The sequence below is a fragment of the Cygnus olor genome, chromosome 25 (genome assembly GCF_009769625.2).
Source record: "Cygnus olor isolate bCygOlo1 chromosome 25, bCygOlo1.pri.v2, whole genome shotgun sequence".
Taxonomy (NCBI): domain Eukaryota; kingdom Metazoa; phylum Chordata; class Aves; order Anseriformes; family Anatidae; genus Cygnus; species Cygnus olor.
In genome coordinates this window covers 3979934-3996250 of record NC_049193.1, presented here as the reverse complement: position 1 = coordinate 3996250, position 16317 = coordinate 3979934, and the positions used below count along the sequence as shown (strand labels likewise).

Below are 16317 nucleotides of genomic sequence, written 5' to 3'. Positions count from 1 at the left end.
AATCAGTTTTGTGTCAATCATTTTCACACATCAGTCTGTGTCAGAGATGGTTTTACTGGTGGGGGAAGTTCATTCTCTGTTTCCCCAGCAGGTGGTACAAGTCTTTTGTGCATAAAGAATTGCTGGGGACACTTACTAGCTAAAGTCTCTGAGCTCTGTCGTGTCATTGGGGTCGCGTCTGTTGTCTGTATTGTTAAAATGCTGGTCTGTGAAGATCCCTGTTTCTTGCTAATGCTTGTGATAGAATGATGCCATGGCTCAAGAACCTGCCAGAGAGACTTCTCAGATTTCAATCTTTGCCATCTCACCACCACTGTTTAAAACAGTGGCCACAGCTGTAGTGAGCAAGATGCTTTTATCCTCTCCTGTGCTCAACGTGCTCACAGCATCCATCTTCCTTGAAAAGGGCGGCAGGTTAGCTGAGCGTGCTCTCTGCCAATACTCAGCTGCGTGGTGTTTTCCACAGATGTAGCTGTAGCATATGCTTAAGACAAAGAACCCAGAAAGATGCTTGACTCTGTGTTGAGGATGTTTACATTTTCATCTTCCCCATCTCAGCCTGTTTGTAGTTGATAGATGGAGAAAATAAAATCTTAGTGATTTCCAGCTTGAGTTGCTTTTGGCAGTGCCAAAAGCAAGTCAGCATGAGAATGATTTTCTTAGCGTTTTCAGTCAGTGCAAGGGCCTTCCTGAGTTCTGAGGCAAGGTGAGTTGTGATGAAGTAAATCATTGCGAATGTAAGAGCATGCATCCTGAAGCATGACTTCATCTGACGCAGTGCAAGCATGTGTGCATTTGACAGATGGATGTAACAGTTACCAAAGAAACTTTTTGCTGCTTGGCTGAGTGGATGCAGCCTAGCTTTTCAGCAGAGAGCCTTCTCATTGCCTTCAGTGACAAAAGTCTTTGTTCCATGTGCCTCCTGCAGGCTGTCAGGAAGCATAAACCAAGTTAAGGCCACAGTAAGGTGACCTGCCAAGCTTCCTCTTTGTCTTTTGGGATTTAGGCTCCTCTTGCTTGATGTGCAGTGCTGGCAGGTGTTCATTTTGATCTTGCGCATACAAGGGTGTATGTAGAGAAGCAACAGAGTTCAGACTGGCAAGTTTGCCTCTTACTTCATGGTGTTAGCTGCCAGGCAAGCTTGAAATTTGGAGAACAGTTATTAACAACTCCGCAGGTAAGTCTCTGCTAAATCTTCCCAGAACCAGGATAGTTGCCTGCTAGCTGTAAATGTGAAATCTGTTTGTAGCCAGGCAGCAAGATTCCCTTGGGCTGACTTGTTTTTTCGGTTGTGTTGTTCATGTGCACACTGAGTTCTTCCCCTTTTCTTCCCCATCCGTTAACTGGAGTCCTGAGATTGAAATACTCTTATTGCTACAGAATATTTCTTATTTCTTTTTTAATCTGTTCCTGGGTTATAATTCTCATTTCAAGAGGTGAATGTATTAAAGATGTGCTGCACCTTGTAAAATTTTCCAAATAAGTTTCATTCAAGAATTGTAAAGTTTCTGTCCATAGTGGATACTAACACATCAGTTTGTCAGAAGAAAGGCTTGCACCTAAAATTCCTGCCGTTAATCTGTTGTTACATTTTAAAATAATGAGAACCTGCATTTTCTGCCAAGACCACCTGAAAAACCTCATAGGTATTATGTTTTGTCTAGCAGGTGGTTGTCTATGCCCATTAATTTATTATTCCAGCTGAGCGATGAGATTTGGTGGCTTTTTCATAAGCCTTTTTTTCCTGTGCAAGCTATGTTGTGCTGCAGGAAAGGACACTGAATGTTAGAGACCATCAAGGGCTGGGCAGAACTCAACTATAAAAACAAAATTGGCAGGGTGTTGTAGCCTGCTATGTGTTAACAATCTGTGTTCTCCAGAGCAGAACTTCAGGCCTTTGTGCTAGCTGATTGAACCTCCTGTGTTGGAGGAGCCCATCATGCAATGAGAAAATGAAGAATTGGGAATGTTCTTCCCCAGACTGCTGGGGGATGTAGGGACTTGGTTCCTCTTTAGACCTAACTGTTCAGGTTCAAGAGGGTTACGATGTTATGCTCTGTACTGACTCCCTGAAATATCAGCTGTTCTTACTAAGTGTGGTTTACGGTGGTTTTTCTCTACAGTCGGACCTCACAATGGAAAAAATCTCTGCACTAGAAAACAGTAAGAACTCTGACTTGGAGAAAAAGGAGGGGAGGATAGACGACTTACTAAGAGTAAGTATTTAAAGTGGGAGAACTCTTCTAAAAGTTGCTATTTAAAGATATCAAGAATGCCTGTGCCAGCTGGGCTGCAGAGCAGGGGTTTGTATACTGTAACATTTGTAGAACCGACACTCCCAAGGTAAAAACAAATCCAGTCATCCCTTACTTGCTAGATAATTATCTGGTTCGTAGCAGATACTGTTTGGGCCTGCTCAAATCCACAACCAGTGCAGCAGTAGCAGTGTGGTATTTATAGTGCAGAGTCATTGTTGTAGCTAAGCACTAGCTCAGGTGTCTGTGTCCTCAGCAGGGTTGGCTTTTCTTTATCTGTTGCACTCTTGTGTATTTTGGTAGCTAACCTTCAGAATTATTCCCCTCTTCTCAGTGCTGGGGAGCTGACTCTGCCCCTTGCTCAGTAGCATGTTCTGCAACCTCGGTAGATGGAGAGGTTTTATTCGGAAATGTTGATTTATGAGTCAGTGACACGAATAAAGATGAAGAGAGGATCTTTTGGTCAAACCTAAAGAATAAAGCTTCTCCAGCTCATTAGTATTCTTCGGTAAAAGATAAATACCTTTAAATGAAGGATTTGTCTTAATGGAGGAATTTTAATTGATCCAGCTTTCATCAGCTGGAGAGGCATCTCTTGAAGCGTTGAAAAGGATTAGAAAACACACTAACAGGAGAAGAGCAGAGGCTCTGTGTGTTTGTATATTTCTGATCTCAGTACCTAAAAGAGCTAAGGCATCCTCTTAGACATATATGGATGTACGTGTGGCTTTGTGGAAAATAGACTGTGAAGCAGGAAATAGATTTTTATCATCCACTGTTTAAACAGAAGCCAAACTATTGATTGAAAGGGGATGGTTAAATATTATTTTTTATCAATGAAAATAGTTGCAATACTGCTGTACATTTTGGTGGTTTTAAAAATACTGCTGTACGTTTTGGTGGTGTTTTATTTAAAAAAAAAAAAAAAAGAAAAACAACGACCAGCCTCTGTTACTGGGAGAAGTCTATATAGCAGGGCTGATGATAGTAACTCAAACAAGAATTTAATAGAAAGTGCAAAGGGAGTTATCCCATCCATTTCCTCTGTCGGTGTTGTGGCTAAAGGGGGAGAATAGTCCAGGGATGACTAAGCTATTTTGAGACTTGATAGCTGTGGCAAGGCCTTAATTGTTTTAAAAATAAAAAATCCTTGTGTTGAGTTCCTTTCTACCTTAGTTCCTCACTTGTAAAACAGGATGATAGCGCTTCCCTGTTCTAGAGGGGTGTTACGATTTGAATGGGTTAAAAACGACGAGCTTGGCTTGGATGTTTTGATAAGAGAAACCTAGTACTTTTTTTTCTTTTTATTATTTTTATTTTTCCCGGTCATATCCTGCTGCTTTGCTTTCTTTAATCTGATGCCTAGAGCTAGCTGGAGGAATTTCTTTCTAGGTGATGCTTAGCTTGGCTTTCATGGAGTGACTTTGTTAAAGGCTTGTCTTCTCTGTTTGCTTTTAGGCCAACTGCGATTTGAGACGGCAGATAGATGAACAACAGAAGATGCTGGAGAAGTACAAGGAGCGGTTGAATAGATGTGTAACGATGAGCAAGAAGCTCCTTATAGAAAAGGTGAGCAGGGGACTCACAGTTCATATGACTGAAAGCTTCTCTATCATTTTTTGGGCAGTGAAAACCTCTTCCTATTGCTTTAATGATAAAAGACGACTGGAATTTTGTCTTGAATTATTTCTCTGCAAACAGTAATATAATCTGAAGACTAGAAGTGTTCTTAATGTTTTGGTTTGGTTACTCTTCACTGTCTCAGTATGATCTCCCTTGCTTAAGTGAAATAGTCCAAGCTCTAAATGCAACAGGCATTATTAGGTTTGGAAGTTCACATACCCAAAAAGCACCATTGTCCAGCGCTTGCCATACAAGAGCAGTATCCCATTGTGCAGTGAAACTGCCAGATAGGCTCTGTGACATGGGCGAGCCATTTAAACCTTTCTTTCAAATGGCAAAATTGGAGATCGTTGCTTTGTTTGCACAGCACTCAAAACAACGTGTTTAAGACACTGAGAAAGTGCCAAGCTGTTGTTTACCAGCATCCAGTCTGCTTCAGTGTTGAAAGCTTTGCAGATTTCCTTTTGGTTAAACAATAAGAAGTTTTGATCACTCTTTCACCTGTTGGCCAATTACATCTATTGTTTGTGGGCACTGGATGGGCACAAATACCGGGGTGCTGGCCAGTACACGCAGTCCGTTTGACTTGCTTTTGTCACAGAGCTGATTGTTCCTGGCTGAATGGGACTCCCTTTTCTGGGAGGATTTCTAACTCTGGGCTATGTTATGTGGGCTTGGCGTACAGATAAGTCGTGTGTAGCTCCAGCGAGGAGCTTTGCTGGTTCATCTTTAATCCTAATTGACTGAAGCTTTGCTGCTCTCATCTCAGACCTTTGAAATTTCCTTTCACTTACTGGAAATACTCTTGACAGACACCACCACCAGTTTTTATGCGTGTTGGTGTCCTAATTGAGATCATGTCACTTCTGGGAGTAGTGCTTGTCTAGGATTGAACTGGCTGATCATTGTATCTTAGTCTTAGCAGTGATTTAAGGTGCATTTTCTTCCTTCACCTCTTGTTTGAGTGAATAAGGGCCTGATCAAAACCATGCCTGGAGTCCAGCTAAGCTACTGATGCAAAGGGATGGTTTTAATCCTACTGCTGGATTGAATTTCAACTGGTGATAGAAAGGGCGAGCTGCAGAAGCAGTAATGGGCAAGGGAAGATGAGGCTGAAATGTCAGAAAAGCAGCTGTCTTAAAATGCCTGTCAGATCACAGAAGCACCATCAATAAATTTATCAGTAACGTTCAGCTGGGTTTCAGATAAGTGGCACTGGAATAGTGTGAAAGGTGATAAGGGTTAGAAGTTACTTAAAATACAGCATAACTCTGGGCTGCTGATTTATGGGTTTTATTTTAACATGTGTCTTATTTTGTTTTCAGTCAAAGCAGGAGAAGATGGCATGCAGAGATAAGAGCATGCAGGATCGATTGAGGCTAGGTCACTTCACTACGGTGCGGCATGGGGCGTCTTTCACCGAGCAGTGGACAGATGGCTATGCCTTCCAGAACCTCATCAAGTGAGGACAGAGTTATCTTTACCTTCAGAGGCAGAGAAGGAAAATCTAAGCAGTTGTGTGTGGTGTCTTGCATGTCAAAATGTGAGAATGGTGTGATCGAAGCATGGAAGGATCAGATAGGAACTCGGCTGCAGACAGTGGAGAATCTTTTAATGTTGAAATGCGAAATGTTTCCACTTAACTCCAAAGACTTAAAACTGGAATCAAATTGTTTGAGTTGGCCCCTGGGTTGGAAAGAAATCGGCTGCCCTGCTGGATATTCTCCGTGCACTTGGCTGTGCGGAGGGTGAAGGGGTAGAGCAAATCCTCACACGTATCTTGAGTCCATCAATCTGATTTGCTCTATCTGTGTGTGTTACTCCAGGAAGGCTACTTAGCTCCCTGTGTTTTTTTTTGGTTTGTTTTTTAAAGTAGAAAGGCTTAAAAGAGAAAATCCATACTATTTAGCTTTTTTTGCTACTGGTAACGGTGATCAAAGGGGCTGTGGAAACCTAGAAATTGAGATCAGAGACCCTTTTATGCAGGATGTTAATGGAAATATCCAGTAAATTCCCACCTGGCCTAGACCTTTAAGTAGGACTTGGCAAATTAATTGCATAGAGAGAGAGAGAGCTATGTGTGATCCTTTAAAATCATCTCACTTTTCTGTAGTCTGGCAGGGAGGCGCAGGTCTTGCGAGGTGTAGGTTGAGTACTTTATAATTCCCCGTTAGTTTGTGCGGTACGACATGGAAGAAATACTTCTGGAATTTCTACCTGCAATTTCAGTCTATTTTTAAAATGTGAATTAAGTATGTAAATTCTCAAGTCATTTAAACTTGTAATTCTACGAATGCTTTTATCACTATAAAATAACGAGGCAGTTTTAAGACTTGGAGTCTCTCCTCCAAGACAAAAAGACTATTTTTAGAGTGAAATTGGGAATGGTGTTAGTTACACTTCAGAGAAGTAAGGATAGCTTTAACTGTACCACTGAAGTATAAGGATACTTTCTCAAACAGTGCCAGACTTCAGGAATAATTTGAACAGGAAAGTCTGAGGTTTAGAACAGAGCCTTCTAGGAAAAAGTGTGTGGAAACTTAGTGACTTACCATGGATCCCTGGGTTTTCTGTGAGGTTAGCAACTCCTTGTTTTTGGATATCCTCTGCATGAATAAAACCTTTCACTTTACTGAAAGGTTTCTGTGGGCCAGGAAAAGAATCCCCTTCTATGTGTATATATATATTAAAAAAAAAAAAAGGCACATCCCCCTTTTCTGTACAGGAGTATTTTGTTACTAATCTTAAAACTGATTTGAATTCATTGCTCCCGTCTGTTAAAAGCAGATGCTGAAGACAACTGAGTATATCCATTAGTTATCTGCTTCATGTTTTTTCTCCCCTCTTCTTTCCAGGCAACAGGAAAGGATAAATTCCCAGCGGGAAGAAATAGAAAGACAGCGAAAAATGTTAGCAAAACGGAAGCCACCTGCGATGGGACAGACCCCTCCAGCAAGCAATGAGCAGAAGCAGCGCAAGAACAAGACCAATGGAGCAGAAAATGAAACGTACGTTATGTGGCCTTCCTTATGCATTGCAAAGCTGCATGCTTTGATTAGAGCACAAAATATCTACTGGGAAATGGAATCTTGCCCTTGCCTCTAGGCTTCACTACATGCACAAATGAATAGTGTGGAATTAGCCTGGCATTCAGAAACATCTGGCTGCAGTTCTAAATAGTTTTCATTGGAGTAAAACAGGGATCATTGCTGAGTCCAGACTTTGTGTAAGCTTAACTACTTTTGAATGCAGTAAGTTTTCAAACTTGATGCAACAAGAGTGCTGAAAAAGCAGTGTCTCTTTCTGAAGAAAATACTTCATACTTAATTTTGGTATCACTGCAACATGTCTCCTAAAAAAAAAAAAGAGAATAGCATTCAGAAGCTTTTATTTCCATTTACTTTCTGGTGAGGCTTTTCAAACAATTAATTTGGTATACTAGAAAAAGATGCTGTACAAAAACAGTGCATTAAGCATTGAACTGTGTCTCAGAAGCAGTCCTTCTCAGATACTTGAGTCAGGGAAACAGGAACATGTTAAAGTATTACTCTTTCTTTTAAAGGAGACATTTTTCCTCTTTTTTTGAAGTTACTGGTACTTTGAGACTCCTGATGCACTTCAGAGAGGAAAGCTCCTCTCACAAGAGGTTTCAAACATAACTTCTTTTTTAGAATTTTTTGTGGAAATGTGAAGTCAGCCTCTCACCAGCTTGTTTCTTGTTGGAGATCATTACTAAGTAACTTTATTGTAAATAAAACTGACTCTCAACATGCTGGTAAGCCACACAGCCTAATTTTCCTTTCTTCTTTTTCTCCCCGTTCTGGGATCTCAGAACTTTCCCATAACTTCTGCAAGTCTCCTTTTCAGTCTTCATTTTATTGCTCTTAGCTAATACTGTAATTCTGGATAACACTTTTCTTTTTGCACTATTAAATCTCCTGGGTATGGCCTGACTTCAAAGTTCTTGGAGCTCTTTGAATTCCTGGTCTTTGCACTTTAAAACTGCATGTGAAGCAAAAGCTCCTGCTGCCTTTTTCAGTCACAGCAAAGAAGGCACATGACGGGTGAATTGTGGTGTTCAGAATGCTCTCACCAGCCAAGGTGGTACCTCCAAATTGGATGTTCATATCTGCTGATTAGGCATGTTTTATTGGAGCGCACTCCATGTTTTCTGCAAATACGTAGTTTGAGCAGAGAGATTTACCTCTCGCACTGGCCAGGTGAGCTTAAAAACAACTTAATACACTTTTCAAGTTGTGCTTTTGCACAGGCACGTTGGAGAAGTAAATTGAACGTCTGTGTTTGGATATTTTGAAGCGTTGCCACTCGTTGCAGGAACCTTTCATTTCTGAGGGAAGAGATAACACGTTCCCCATTTCTGTACGGATCTTTTTACCCATCAGGATGATGCAGCTGCGTTGTGGCATGTGCTGTAGACATGGCAGCACGGGTCTTGATGTGCCTGGTACTTACGATACATATCTGTGATACCCAGTGAGCTTCTGCCTATGGTTGTGGGCGTGCCTTGATGTTATCTGCTACTGCTACCTGAGTATGCTAGTGAGCCTTTTTGTGCTACCTGCTCTTTTTCCCTGTTTCTTGCTGGTATATCATCCTTCACTGCTGCATTTCAGGGTTTTATCTTTGTGGTTTAGAAGAGCTGCTTGTGATGTTCTCAATAAAATCGGCTTGCCAGTTCATGTGGAGTGTTTTAGGTTTGTTTTTGGTTTTGTGAGTCAGCTGAAGCAACTACACTAAGTGACTACTTGCTCAATTGTTAGTTATCCTGTAAATGCGTTTGTTGGACGTGTTTCATGTACAAAATCTTGCTGATTTTTGAGGGAAGTTATTTTTTGAATTCTTACAGAGGCTTTTGGGCAAGTTGAATCTAAATGTTTCTGAAACTTGAATGGGGAGTGGATAGCCAAATTCCTTCATTTGATTTCGGTCTCCTCTTAGTTTCATGGTTGTTGCTGTGTCAGAAAGGAGAGGAGGGTTCCATGATGCAAATCTAAACATACTCTCCTCCAACATTGCTCTCCTGAAAATGGTGTCTATCTTGTGAATGAAGTTATTTTATTCACAGATGCTAATCTACTGGGGATTTTTGAGGTTTGCTGGGACAGCTTGGGCAACCTTAGAGTCTTCAGCTGCACTAGAAGGAGTGTATTACAAGCCATGTTTCTGTGAAACAGGGCAGTGTTTGTCTTCAAGCCCCCTTGATTTTTATAATGCTTGCTGCAAACGTAGCTATTTTGGGCAGTGTTAGCCTGGTACTCATTACATCTCTTGCTTAATGAGTAGGCTGTTGGTGTTTAGCTTTGTATTCCTCTTGCACATAAGAAGATTTGGAAAGTTTGTTGCTGGTTTATTCAATTGTCTTTTTGTTCCTTATAAGCAAGACCAACCAAAGACCTAAACTTCTGGGAAGGCATTTTGAATTAGCTGAATCTGATCTAAATTCAGGCTGTCATGTTTTTCTTGTGGAACAGCGCACTTTCATATGAAATGGGAAATCACACAAACATTTACAGTACCAGGTGTTTTTTGTATGTATCTTTAATTTGTAATAAGCAGTTCCTTATGACGGAGGTTCTTTCAAAGGGAGCTTGGTTTGTGAGTGTTATATCAAATTTATCCAATAAGAACTGCTTTAGAAGTAGTTTCAGCTATGCAGGCTGCGTTATCAACAGTGGAGGGAAGTAGGGTATTTCAAGATGAGCACTTAATCAACTAAATACAATCATCTCAATTTGCTGTGCAGTGAGCTGAGAGCCCATGGCCCTGCATAGACAAAGAACTCAGTCCCCTCCTTAAACAAGGTGTGATATTGATTCTGTGGAGACCTTATATGCTAATCTTTGTACTAAGTATTATGCAGAGCATAACTGCTGCAACAGGAATCCTCCTGGGACATGGTTTGAACTTAATTTAGGTTAAAAAAGGGTATGTATATATTTTCGTGTTTTATGTTTACAAAGTAAGCAGATGCAGTTGATGCCGACTTGATAACTTGTTCACATGCATGATGCCTTTACCAAACTCCATGTTGGCAGCCATGAGAAAATCAGTATAATGATTTGTTTTGTAACTTTAAATATGTCAGCACATCGTTCCACTTCACTAGTGATGGGATCTGTCATTATTTTAGTGTAAGGCTGTACTTTGCCACTGTTGTACACGGCACACTTTGTTTATAAAAGACGCTGAAAACATTGTGAAACTTCGCCTTTTTTTGACCACCCACTTAGGATGGAAACTTTACACATCATTTACCATCAGTAAAAAGGGGATTGTTTCCTTTATTCCATTGTGTCTCAGCTAACTACATACAGGGTCAAAGATGAAGTGAGCTTTCCAGGGTTTCCCTGAAGCCACTTCACAGCCTGAAAGAGAAAAAAGTTCTGAATCCCAGTTCACTGCTCTGCTTGCAATGGCACGGTAGCCAGTTGTTCTGCTAGTGCTGGAGTGAATAGCTGGGGTGAACTATCATGTGCTTACTACAAAAAATAAAAAAGGCAAGCAACAAAACAAACTCTAAATTGAAAAATAAGGTGTTGAATACTGAATACTTGTGCTTCAGTGTTCCATGTTTAGGTTGTTTTAGTGCTCTTTGTTATGATCCTGTCACTATCCTAAATAGGTGTTTTTAGGGACTTGAATTTGAAATTGATATGTTTCATCACGGCTTAGCTTTTGGTCTCCTTTACTTGATTGCTAGATTGCAGAGTTTACAAAACAACAAAGTCCTGCTGGGTGTTGACCTACACTGTAGTTGTTGTTTCCATAGGCAAAGGTGTGTGCTGCAACCTGTGCACTTTACCACATGCATTGAAACTTGACACATTGGATCTGTCACTTCTATGCAGGTTGACGTTAGCAGAATACCATGAACAGGAAGAAATCTTCAAACTCCGACTAGGTCATCTTAAAAAGGTAAGAACTAACTGCAGAAAAGGTTTTTGGGTAGGTTCTTGATGGTGTTCTGCAAACAATAGCGTTTTTCTGCAGAAGTCACTACTCTTTGTTTGATAAGAGGTTTTTATTGCTTGAAAAGGATGTCCGGGGTTTCGTAATCATATTTTCCAAGGCAGTAGTATTGTTCTTTACTTCAGTAAATGGATTCTGTGTTATCATAGTTATAATTTCATGCAGGGAGCACCACAGTTTCAATGCATCTTATTCTGCCACCAAGGCCTGCCTAGTGCTGGGCTCTATATGCCTCCAGGATGGAGGACCATAAAGGAAGGAACCAAGGGAATGAAATCACTAGAACACGAAAAAAATTGCAAGCATCAGTGGCTTTCCCATTTTTTTGTCATGTCAAGTAACCAGCGTTATTGCTAACAAACCATTAAAACCTCTTGGGCTTTTGAATGCTAGAAGTGTCTAGGTAGCTATAATGCGTATTTGTTTTCAAATACATTGGCTTCAGTAGGAGCTGCACCTGCAAGTGATTTTATATTTAAGTAAGCCATTGGTTACCTTTTAAAGTGATTGCAAAAATGTAGAAATAGAACTTCTAGGACGCTTCAACAGATGAAATTAAAAAGAAAAAGTTTTCTGCCATTTCCCAGTTAGCTGTGATCTCTGCTAAGGCCAAAGAGTTTTCTTTCCTGGGTGAAACAGAGAGGAAAAGTGCAAATGCACTGCTAGTCCCCCTTTTCTCAGGTGGTGTATGAACTCTACACTTATTTTTCCGTGTAACCTTGATGCTTAAGTTGAATGCAAGGCCTCATTAATGCTGCTGTACCCCTCATTATTTTCAGTGGCGAGGGAAAGTTAAAGCACACATGGAATCCGCTGGCTCTCTGCCCATTGTTTTATTGTCCAGTGAGTAAAGATATGTGATATGGGCAGGAGTATGCTAAAGGCATACTTGCTCTACAGCTTCCGCATTGCTGGAATGGATTAATTGCAGCTCTGTCTATGCTGGCATGTAGTATGCCACCCTGGAATAGAGGAATCCATTAGGAAATGGACCTTAATGGAAAATGAAGTAATGTTCTGGGATTGTGGCATTGTCTGAAGCTGTGCTTATCCTTCTCCACTTTTGGAAACTGGCTTATTCTTCGTGCCTAAAAATAGAACAAGTTGAGAAGGGAAGGAACAGAGTCACAAGACAACTGGGTAACTATGTCCCTTGAGTCATATACACCAAATAATGCTGCTCAAGGCACATGTTTTAATTGAGGTTTGCGACTGTCCACAGTGATGTGAATTCTAGTCTTGTATTTGAGGGCACCAGAGCTTCCAGCTCTACAAACGCTATGTTGAGACTTTGACATGGCTCCTTCCTTCACAAGGGAAGGAGCAGGACCAGAGGTGCTGCACATCACAGAGATGAAGTCGTTGTACGTGTTCCTACGTGAGGCGAGGGCTCTCAGCACGTGCACTTCCTTGCTTGATTGCTAGACTTAAAGTATTCCGGAACAAAGTCTTTCTAAGAACTATAAAATCTCTGTGGTCCAGAGAAAAACTCTTTGGTTTTGAGAAGTAGCAGCTGCAAGTTCTTTTGGGTCGCATGTGTCATATCAGTCACTCCTATAATACAGAAAACAGCCTCAGTTAAAACTGGAGGGTTTCAGGGGGAGGGTTCCCTGTTGGCAGCATGAGGTAGTGGCTGTTAGCCTGGTGTTGAAGAGGTAAAGAGAAACAAGAATCCAACCAGGTACTAAGAAGCCCATTAAACTTACACTAATATGTTCTGCTGTTCATAGTAAGACCTGCTGCCCACTGCAACATGTGTTTTATGGTATTCCTGCTGTTTAACTTTAGACTGTTTATGTGGTTCAGCTTGGCGTCAGGACTTTTACTTATGTGTGAATGAGTCTTTACTTGCCTTAACTTTGTTAACCGAAGCCTGCTGTCCGTTCAAATGGTGTCTTGCAACAAAAGTTTCTGACTCATAGCTTCCATTTTTGTTTTAGGTGGCTTTTAAATTTCTACGGTAGAGAACCTAGGACCCTAAAATGTGTTGAAGCTTATCATAATGTTTACGTGCTGTGATAGTTCTCAACATAATAGTCTGTCAGAGATAAAAATGGAAGCTAGTACTGGAAATCTTCTTTTCTTTAACGTTAAGTTAGAGCCGTGCACTTGCAATGTGGAAGCCAAAGCATTGAGCAGGCCACATCATCCTGCGTCCTTCAAGCATTCCTTTTTTATGGCTTTTCAAAGTCCAGAGTCTGTACTTTCTTCAGAAAATCGCAATTAATTTTGTTATCTGCCTAATTTCATGTTGAAGCCCAGTGTAACAGCCTCTGTATTTAGAGCACGTCTTTGTGAAATGTCGTGCCCCATTTTTTGAAGATGCAATCTTAAAAGATTTGTCTCAGCTTACGGATTTGAGAGAGAAGGAGGGGTATTTGGCTCTGTTAATGTGCAGTCTAATATCATGGGGCCTTTTGTTATAAGGTCCCGGGTGGAATGCCTCTTAGTTAATAAAATCTTAAAAACAAGAAGACACAAAGATATGTCTGCTCCTGTCCATGTATAATTTTAAACAAAACTGTCCAGTCAGTTTGCATTCCTTTCAGCTTCCACCTCACTCTTTAAGTTAACTGTGAACATCTATTTAATCTCCCAAACGAGTTATTTGCCAATAACGTCTTTACAAGTGGAGTTATGTTTGTGGTTCCATAAATCAGGCAGAAACGCTAACTGCAATATTGTAAACAGCATTGTGTTTTCCTTTTGGAAACGTGTCTTTCCCTTTTCTTGTGCAGGAAGAAGCAGAGATCCAGGCAGAGTTGGAACGGCTAGAGAGGGTTAGAAATCTACATATCAGGGAATTGAAAAGGATACACAATGAAGATAATTCACAGTAAGCGCGTGGGAGTCATAAACAAGAGTGTATTGCAAATTTTGATTTGTCTCCCTCAAAAATGTCAAGTACAGCATCTTTTTTAAAATTTCTTTCACCTTAGCATGTCACTTGACTGGGGGGCTATAATCTATTATCAGTACAAAATGATCAAATATTGTCAAATCTTCTAGTCATTATGATTTTATTTTTAGACTTAATATAAAAAAATGTTTCTTCACTGTATAACAGCTGTAACTTATTGTGCAGTAGACTGCATTATTACTGTCAGTGTTCCTAAACTATGTCTTTCTCACCAGATTTAAAGACCATCCAACGCTAAATGATAGATACTTGTTGCTACATCTTCTGGGTAGAGGCGGCTTCAGTGAAGTATATAAGGTAAATTTGCGGTGCTGGTCTGGTGCAATCTGAATCTGAAAGAAATGAAATGAAATACAACTATAAGCAGAACCTTGCATTCATTTTCGCAGCAGTGTGTGTGGTTGTAAAGGGAAGAAAGGAGGACAAAACAAACGTTACATCTGGCTTCTATTAGACAGCAGGCTTGAAATTTTTAGGTTCTGCTCTTGTCCTCAGAGGTCAGTTTTCCTACAAACGTATGTTTCAAGAAAACATTGCACCAAGTCGGCAAGTTCTGTAAGGACAGAGAAACAAAGCATTTGTTTCTTCAAGGGCTGCACGCACACATACCTTACGCAGCTAAGTTTTATTGAGTATGGCATAGCAAGTCTTAAGTGTCCAAAAGAGAAAATAGCTCCAATAATAAATAAAAGCAAAGCCTTCCTTTCCTGGGGGTAGAAGACTTTATTTTTATTGTCTTTGTTTTACAGTCTGAAGTAGCAGACTGTGTGTGTAGTCCTTAGAACTGAGCATTCATTACTTCTGCGTGTCAGCACTCTAGCATGGCCAAGGCCTGTGATACTTTGGAGGTTCTTGTTGTTTGATGATTGCAACTTAGAGCCTCTCTAGTTCTTAATACTCCCCATCTGTACCTAGTATTCTTTAATTCATGTTGAACTTGGATAGGATTAACATACCTATGCCAGTGCAAATATGGGAAACATCACGGTGATTGATTTTGATGCAATGTAAGAACAGGCCTCCAAACCAGGGGGCTCAGGTAGCAAAGAGGGACAGTGATCTGCATGCAGTGCCTTTGAATTTCTCTTTGGAGTCTCTGCTGACTTGGTAGAAAACCTAGGCTCTGCAGATGAAAGGTGAAAGCAGGAGGGTATGAATGCTTCGTAGCTGACTGCTTGAGAGTTCTAATTGCATTATTAAGACAACGAAATGCTTGCTTCTCTTCTCCAGGGTCTTAGCCAATCTCTTAGGCTCTAGGAGTTGAGTATCCAGCTTTTGAGCTGGACACAATTATCTTTGTTTGTTTACAGTAGGAGTCTGTCCTGTCCTGTAAATTATTAGGTGTTTCTGCTCTCAGACAAGGTAATAGACTTCATTCCTCCAAGAGCACAATTCCAGTGGTTGATTCTTTAAAGGATGCCTAAATAGCGAGAGACTGGAGGGAAAAACACAGCACAAAAATTACACGGTTCAGCCAATGAATTCTCCAGCTTCTAAATAAGCTGAAACATTTTGCTGCAAGCTGGAGAGCTGAGCTACCTGTGTGAAACAAAGTATTAAAAACTCGTGTGTTTTTTGTTTTGTTTTTAACTGAGTGTAGAAAATAAGTTAGGTGGTTTGGGGCATAATGGCAGTCTTTCCCAGTGTGATTAACTGGCTATACTTTGTTAATTTGGCCTTTCTGATCCCATTGTAACTCTCATAGTAAAATGTCAGAATAAATGCAGCATTAGTTAGATCCCATAGGGAAGGGTCAGATCAAAGTACAAAATATTCAATTGTTTTCAGAGTTGCTTGGTTTCATTAGTGAAACTAATTACATCAAAATGTGGGTTTGCTCTTCACTCAGTGTGTTGTAATGCTGATTTCCTGGGTGGGGATATTGGTTTGTTAGAGCTTGTCTGCTTTTGCAGCGTTAACTTGAAGCTGTGATTCCTACTGATACTCAGCTCTTCTCTCCACAGGCATTTGATTTAACAGAACAGAGATACGTAGCTGTGAAAATACACCAGTTAAATAAAAACTGGAGAGATGAGAAGAAAGAAAACTATCACAAGTAAGTGAGGCTGTAAAGCAGACAGACATGTTTCCAAACTCCTCCTGTATTTGGTTATTCAGTGTCTGAACATGCTGCCATTTTTTTCCTGTTTTGCCACGTTTCAAAAGCTGCTCTTTGTTTTAAAAGTTCTTTTAAAAAAAAGAGTTCTTTTTAAAGTTCTGTTCATATTAGAAATGTCTTCAACATATAGAAAATCATGTGCGTGTGTACAAGCATTGTGACGCAAGGTTTTAAAACACCAGTAACGCTCTACGAAGAAAGCTTTAAAGTGGCTTCTCCTCTGCAAAACATATAAGCTCTTGCAGAAAAAGGGTGCTGGTACCCATCTTCCAGGTACACACCTGCATTTTGCTCCCAGAAAGACTTCACTTTGTTTCCTAGAATACTTAAGCTTTTCACAGATGATTAGGAATACATTTCCATGTCCCTGGCCTAAGAAGAGAGGTACAGGAGGTCTTTTAGGTACTGGT

At 40.4% G+C, this 16317-nt stretch overlaps 1 protein-coding gene across 7 annotated transcripts in view; it reads left to right on the top strand.

Moving 5' to 3' along the window:
* The window catches only part of TLK2 (tousled like kinase 2), a 44857-nt gene that overhangs the window by 20314 nt on the left and 8226 nt on the right, over window positions 1-16317 (top strand). For all 7 annotated transcript variants that reach the window (XM_040536698.1, XM_040536697.1, XM_040536695.1 and 4 more), the window contains 8 exons: window positions 2124-2216; window positions 3714-3824; window positions 5204-5340; window positions 6734-6886; window positions 10748-10814; window positions 13607-13704; window positions 14004-14085; window positions 15753-15844. In XM_040536698.1, coding sequence (XP_040392632.1) covers window positions 2124-2216; window positions 3714-3824; window positions 5204-5340; window positions 6734-6886; window positions 10748-10814; window positions 13607-13704; window positions 14004-14085; window positions 15753-15844 — 833 coding nt within the window. The remainder of the gene's footprint in view (window positions 1-2123; window positions 2217-3713; window positions 3825-5203; window positions 5341-6733; window positions 6887-10747; window positions 10815-13606; window positions 13705-14003; window positions 14086-15752; window positions 15845-16317) is intronic.